This window comes from Patagioenas fasciata, chromosome Z, assembly GCF_037038585.1.
Source record: "Patagioenas fasciata isolate bPatFas1 chromosome Z, bPatFas1.hap1, whole genome shotgun sequence".
NCBI lineage: Eukaryota > Metazoa > Chordata > Aves > Columbiformes > Columbidae > Patagioenas > Patagioenas fasciata.
In genome coordinates this window covers 16,181,323-16,188,329 of record NC_092560.1, presented here as the reverse complement: position 1 = coordinate 16,188,329, position 7,007 = coordinate 16,181,323, and the positions used below count along the sequence as shown (strand labels likewise).

General features: G+C 50.1%; 1 protein-coding gene across 1 annotated transcript; it reads right to left on the bottom strand.

Annotated features, from left to right (window-relative positions):
• Nucleotides 1-542: 542 nt before the first annotated feature.
• Nucleotides 543-6,795, bottom strand: HEMGN (hemogen). Its single transcript, XM_065861414.2, has 4 exons — nucleotides 6,625-6,795; nucleotides 3,164-3,257; nucleotides 2,442-2,716; nucleotides 543-1,281 (listed from the first exon to the last, which is right to left on the bottom strand). Exons 1-4 carry the CDS (start codon nucleotides 6,704-6,706, stop codon nucleotides 1,181-1,183), a joined length of 552 nt encoding a protein of 183 aa, XP_065717486.1. The 5' UTR covers nucleotides 6,707-6,795; the 3' UTR covers nucleotides 543-1,180.
• Between the last annotated feature and the right edge of the window lie 212 nt (nucleotides 6,796-7,007).

Below are 7,007 nucleotides of genomic sequence, written 5' to 3'. Positions count from 1 at the left end.
GTGCTTGCCCCTCATGTGACATCCCTGGGACCAAAGCAGGGGTGCGAGTCAGTGATGTCCGTCCTGTCACTGGAGAGATAGTGTTACTGGTGTCACTGGTGAGATGTCACATCTGCTGAGACACAGATCCTGCAGGGCTCTGGGACGGCAGCAGCAACATATCCAAAGCCACAAGAAATCCATAAATCCCCCAAATTGAGGGTGACCTCAGAGCCTGGCCAGCCCTGTGCTGTGGGAGACAGGCCCTTGGTGTGTCTGATAACAGCAAGAGAGATGTCCACTCCAAGAGGAGAAAGATCCCCTGTGTCAGAATATTTCAAGAATGTAGAAGAACCACCCCCCTGCCACACACGAGGCACCACAAGAGCTGAAATGTGGGAAGAGACAGAGAGTGACCCATTCCTTCCTGGCTTCAGAAGAAATCCTGGGTGCATGGCTGGGGAGCCAGCGACACAGCAGCTGTGCAGGATGCATCCTGTCTTTGCCCCAGATGGCATTTCCCTGACAAAAGTTCAGCCAAGTTTCAGCCTGTCACACTCAGCTGTTTTCAACCATCTTTTAATTGCCTAACACGGTTGCTCAGCAAGGTCGGGGTGAGGTTGCCCAGAAACTGAAAAGGCTTTTCAGGCTTTAGGAAAGCAAGCTGTTTACCAGGCAGGAAAACAGACCACGAGAAAGACTTCAGACTGAAGATAATAACACAAGAGCCTGTGCAGAAATACACCCAAGCTGGGCAGCTCCAGCCAGATAAAAATCACAGTGGCTTTCAGCTTTGCAATGCCACTTGCATTTCTGTAAATCAGTAATGCCTTTTGGAAATGAGGATGGATGTTTGCCTGTATGCTTAAACTGCAGCATGGCAGGGCACCATGCAGCCCTCCGTGGGACCACCACTCAGGCAAAACAGCCTTTCGATAGGGGGGCTCTCAAGCCACAGGCAACAGACGGCTCCTGAAGGACTGCATTTGTGCAAACAACCACATTCCTCCTCATCCTAACCTGAAAGAAGCAGGAAAAGCAGAGTGACCAGAAGAGTGTGAACTTTACTACTCACAAAGAAGGAGCTGGTCAAAATCACTCTGCAGTACAGAGGTTGTCAGGCAGGAGTCAAAACATAACAAAACAAAACAATGCAAACAAAGAAGATCCCCAGAAAATTCAAATTGAAGGTGTGAGAAAATTAAAATAGAAGGTATTCGTTATCCTGGTGGTCATTTTCCAGAGGAGTATTCAAAACTTCTGGTATTTCCCCTTCTGCTGGTTTCAGCACTTCCTCTTCACCTGTAAAGCATGTAAGAGACAGATAATTTCATACTGGGGAAACTCTTGTATGTTACCCCTCCATGCCATGCTAAAGCCCCCATGGTCAGGATTCTGTGACTGCCTGTGATGTTCGGTAGCTCCTGACAGCCTGCCCGCTTTTCGAAGGACACAACAGTCCCAGGGGTTGTGGAGGGGCATTGCAGAGGGTAAAGCCTCTGTGGGTTTAAATGCAGGAGGCAAATAAATGCAGCTCTGATGCTTGGCCGTTTCAAGATCTCAGGGCTGGGAGCTGGACTGGTGTGGTGTGCCTCAGTCAGCCCCAGTCCCCAGGATGCAGAAGGGTTGTTTTCCATTGCACGAGGGCATTGCACACCTCGCAGTGAGAGGCCTCTTCTTGCCCCCTGGCACAGACATTGCCGTAATCAGGGGTCCGAGGATGTACACCTCCTCTGAAGCAGATCCTAGGTTCTCTAGGTTTTGAGGGAACCTACATGCTTGGCCCATTGACCGCTAAAGTAAATGTGCTCTCCTCTTCCCAAGCCAGATCCGAGAGCAACTCCTGCTGGCCCAAGCTACATTAGCTGTAAATGGATTTCCTGAACCCAGATGGCAATCTGCCATTCAGACCAGCTTAGTGTCCTCTGTGTCTCAGTCCTGGCAGCTCCCAAAGGGGTAGTCCTCTGCAGACATCCACCTTGCCCCAGTGCCTACCTTTCCCTCCCTCCCACACTGGTGTCAGACCCGAAACTGCGTGGACTGTGGACAGTATGTATGCAGGCTTTAGCTCTCTATGGCCAGCTCTAGCCTCGAGAGACCGCATCTTCTCTTCACAGCATCTCTGCCCTAACCTGGCTCTTAGCAGACCCACAGAGGTGTCTTAAGACAAGGAGATATTTAGGACCAGGGACCACAGACCCCATGCCAATGACTCTACTGACAGCAGTGGGCTTTTTATCACTGCCCATGACTTGGGAAGCAGCATCTGTCCCCACAGCCCCAACACCCCCTTCATCCTTTCACAGCTACCCAAGTCACATTTAGTGATGTAGGGACCCGTGCCCCAGTGGTGCCACAGGCTGGTGGTTGATGAGGTGGGCAGCCTTGGCTGACAGTCCTTGAGAGTGGCATTGCACTGCTCCCCAAGCCCCCCTGGGGCCAGTAGCTCTCTGGCAGCTCACCCACAAAATCCTGACTCCTGGTTGCTAGCTCGCCCTCCACTGCTCCCAGTTGAATACCGCCGACTGGGTCCTGGATGGTCAGCATGGGCGGCTGTTCTTGATGCACCGGCTCAGGTGGTGCTGTCTTGGACGGCGCTGGCTCAGCCTCCTCCTGTGGGTCAGGCTGGGGGTCCAGCTCTGGTTCTGGCTCCAGGCTGGGCTCCACCACCAGCTGGCGGCCTCGTCCTCGCCTGGCTCCTCTGCCTCTCCTTTGCCGTTTGGTTTTCTCCTGCTCCCTGCCAGGGGGATTTCACAGGGGTCAAGAGTTGGGCATAGGATGGAAGACCTTCCCTCCTGCCCTGAGGCTGCTTTTCTGGCCCCAGGCTGTGACCACAACCCAGTCCATCCCAGCAGAAGCTCTAGCCCTCCTCCCCAGCCCTGTGCAGCAGCCTCCTCTGGCCACACCTGGAGGCAAGATCTTGGGCACCACCTTTTTTCCCAGCCTCACACTGGGGTTTCTTGCCACCCAAACTACCACCTACGTAACCCACCATCCACCTCTGCCCCTCAACACCTGCACAGATCTTCAGCAGCTACCACCTGGAGGTCATCTTTCCCCACTTAAGACTGATGGGGCCTGGTTTAGCTCTGTCCTTGTGCAAAGATGAAGGGGCTGGGCTGCCATCCCTGGGCTCAGGTTAAGTACACCAAGATAATGACTCCATTACATAAGCAAGATTTACCTCAGAACCCACTGAATTGAGTCTTTCTCCTGGGCTTCTGCTTTTCTTTTCCGGAGCAGCTCCCGATCTCTCAAGCGGCGTGTGATGATGACATCTACAAGGACAAATTGAGTTCAAATGACACCCTGGCCAAGGGACAATGCCAGCCCTCCCTGCCAGGGGACAGAGCACTGATGCCAGAGGCCATGCTTTTTGTGTCATGAAGCAGGTCTTGATCCAAAACTGCTTGGGTGCTTTACTTCCAGTTCAGCTTCAGTGGGTAGGATCTGATGACACACCACCTAAGCATCCCAGGCTCCTGCACTGAAAGTTGCTCTAATTATTTCCAGGTGCAGTTTTCTTCCTGCTGCTGGAGCCATGGGGTGACCCTTGTCCAGCCTGCTCAGCACTGTAAGGACCTGGGGCCTTATCAACACTGTGAAATCCATCTGAGTATGAGGAGAAATTGCTTCACTTTGAGGGTGCCAGAGCACTGGAACAGGCTGCCCAGAGAGGTTGTGGAGTCTCCTTCTCTGGAGACATTCAAGACTGCCCTGGACACCTTCCTGTGCAATCTACTCTAGGTGAACCTACTTTAGCAGATGAATTGGACTAGAAGATCTCCAGAGGTCCCTTCCAACCCTAATTATTCTGTGATTCTGTGAAATTCCTCATCCAGATGTCACTATAGGCTGCAAAATAATTCTTTGTGTTTGCTCCATTGTTATCCTTTCCCCTGGACAGCTGCAACTGGCAACTGCAGCAATGAATACACTTGTCTTAACTAACAAAGGAAAAAGCCTTGCCCTGTGGAACAGCCAGCCCTGCAACCTACAGACAGGTCTGTAGGGGTGAGGGGGTGACCCAGCAAGCACAGGCTTTCCCAGTACACAGATGCTCACGTGTATTGGGCCAAGACCCTGTAGGAGATGATGAACTAACCAGAGACCAGAACAGGGCTAGTACGGACTGCTGCGGGTGAGGAGACTGGTCCCAAAGACTACATAAGCAGTCCCAAGCAGGTCTGCAGTTATGAAGAAGACCATGGCAAGGCTGAAGACAGACCGACTCCTGTAAGGAAGCCCCATTTGGGCAAGATGTGCAGGTTTCCTGCAGCCACCAGGAGAGTCATCCCCCAGGTCCCAGTCACCCTATGCACTGGCTTCGTAGGCCAAGATAAGTTGCACCCATATCACTGGCTGCAGAGGGCTCCAAATGGCTTCCTGAGGCAAAGACATCTCACCCATCTATACCCTGATGAATGAATTCCTGGACTTCACTGAAGCCAGCACTGAACTTCCTCACCCGTGTCTTTGTCCTAACAGACAGCATCCTTGATGATGTGGCAATAGGTCTTGTGGTTGCTGATCCAGTCAGCCCTGAATTTTCTAGCTTGGATTCCAGCCTGTGATAATAAAGATGTGACTTAGATCAAGTAGCATGAGACCACTCCCTTGAAACAAAGGGCATTGTTCAGGAGCAACATCACTTCTCTGGGCCCTGGAGGGAGAGGGGACTCTTCCCATGCATACACTGCTGATTTTCATAGTTTCAACAAAACTTACACTACGAAAAAACAAAACTACAACCTGCTCCTTCCAGATATAATCAGATCCGGCTGCTTCCACAAGTAGCCTCAGCTCGCACTAGAGTATTAGGTGAAACCAGTGAAGGATGGGCATTTCGTCATTCCCTTGTCCAGCTGGGAGAACTGGCAAGGTGAGAAGCATTTCCAAGGCTGAGCTGGAACTACAGCTCTTGTATCCTAGATCTCTGTTAAATGTGAGAAAAACCATAGTCCAGTACAGAAAAAAGCAAAACCAACAGCACAAGCCAACCTCTACCCAAAGTAGGTCTTTATACAAGACACTTCTAGTAATTAATAATAATCTTGCAAAAATGTAGCTTGGAAAGGACCTCTTTTGGTTTCTGTTCCAATGCATTCATCATAGCAGGGCCAACTTCACGATTACATGAGGCTGCCCAGGACCTTGTCCAGAGTAGCTAGGAATGCCCCAGAGCCCACCTCTCTGGTCCTCACACCACTCTCAATTAATTTTTTTTCCTTTCTATCCAGCCGTGTTTGCAACATGCCTCCGGTGCCTCCTGTCCTTTCCCTGTGCACCCCTGAAAACAGACTGTCTCTCCCTTCTCTTTAGCCCTGGTTAGAGCATGACTGCAATGACATCTCCTTCTCATCTTTCTCTTCTGGCTGAACAAGGCTGATTTCCTCTGGTTGTCCTTGTGTGTGAACTTCTTCAGCTTTTCGCAGTCTTGGTGGCCCTGCACTGGACTCATCCCTGTATGCCTTTGCCTGAGTTGCCCAAATCTGGGCATGGTATTCCAAAGTGCTGTCTAATAATAACAACGACAAAATAGTAGTAATTAAAAATTCCTACTTTCTGTTGTTGCCTATTGTTTTTCTGTCATTTTATTGCCTTTTTTTTGTGCAGTAGTTGCGGGACCCCCCTTTCTTCTGAGCATAGTAGATCCATACAGGAGAAGATGGCTCCTCTCCTAAAAAAATTCCAGCCTAACCAGACCAAAGTATGTGATATAGATGTGAAGGCTACCCACAGCGGCAGTGCCAATGTATCTGAGTCTTGGCAAGAGCGTCTCGACATGACCAGAGGTGGTGTCAGCCTCTGAGACAGAAAAACACGGTGCTTGGAGTGTTCAATGTACAGCCGAGCAGAGGCTCCCCGAATGGAAGGCTGTTCCCTGGGGTGAAGCAGCGTCGGAGGCGGCGGGGCACAGGCAGCCGGACATGACTCTGCTGTCCCCATCGCAAAAGGAAGGAAGCTGCCTGGGAAGATGAGGTTACAAGCTGCAGCAGCAGGATCTGCACAGGTCTTCAGTTTAACTGCTGAAGTACATAAACCCTTGCACATCCCTTTGCAGCCAAGGTAACTTACTTTCCCATTCAAAATATCTGGTGAGCTGTAAAAGCATTTTTAGCTGCTTGCAACCGGTCTCCTTCCCTACCCACCATAGGTAAATTGTTTTGCACAGGTAGCAAATGCCCCTCATTCACTTCTGTCTGGTCCAAGAGAAGACTCCCACAGCTGCTCCAAAGCTGTCTGTCACCTGCTAGCACCTGGCCGGAAAGATCACAGTAAAACATCTGCCCCTGATGAGAAACTATTTAGCAGAGGACACAAAGATACAGGGATGAAATTAAAAGAAAAAATAAATCCATCAAGCTAAGAGAACAGTGACACAGTATTACCAGTCGGCAAACAGGCAATATACTGATGCTGCCTGAGGGACTTTGTCTGAGTCAAAAAGCCTTTATAGGTGCTTCTGCCTTTCTGATCTGAAACGTGACACGGAAAAAGCCACATCCACTGCGGCTGAATGTGCATCCTCCATCCCCCAAGCACCACCTGGTAATTATTAACTCATTTTTTAGAAACCACCAGTGACAAAGATCATTCCCTCCTCTCTCTGAAAACTCAAGTTAGGAGTGGTCCCATCGTTACCTGGCACAGCATACTCCTCACGGGCTGCAGATGGTGGCAGGGAAGAGTCCGAATAAGCATGATCTTTGCCCAAACTCTCCATGGCTCTTTGCAGTTTTAAATAGAAAGCAGCTTAGTTCCCTGGGAACGGCATCTGGGGATACTGGTGTAGCATAATGAGAGTTTGAAAAAAATGTAGACTGCCCGCCCAAAACCTCTTATCTGGCCAAGCCACTAGTCAAGTAATAATATTCTCCTTATCAGAGTGCAAAGGTGTGCGAGTCTCTGCCCAGGATCCACTGTGTGGATTACAAAACATGTTAGTGCTTTTATACAGTAAATAATTCCACTTCAGATAGGAAATTTAAATTTATTGCTGCTAAACTGTGACTGAGATGAACTCC

What these genes read in the sequence shown, in the direction of transcription:
- HEMGN (XM_065861414.2), bottom strand. Translation starts at nt 6,706, where the DNA reads ATGGAGAGTTTGGGCAAAGATCATGCTTATTCGGACTCTTCCCTGCCA. An exon ending in TGAGGAGTATGCTGTGCCAG is followed by an intron (nt 3,258 to 6,624) that starts GTAACGATGGGA and finishes TTGTCCTTGTAG; the next exon opens with ATGTCATCATCACACGCCGC. An exon ending in TCAATTCAGTGGGTTCTGAG is followed by an intron (nt 2,717 to 3,163) that starts GTAAATCTTGCT and finishes TCCCCCTGGCAG; the next exon opens with GGAGCAGGAGAAAACCAAAC.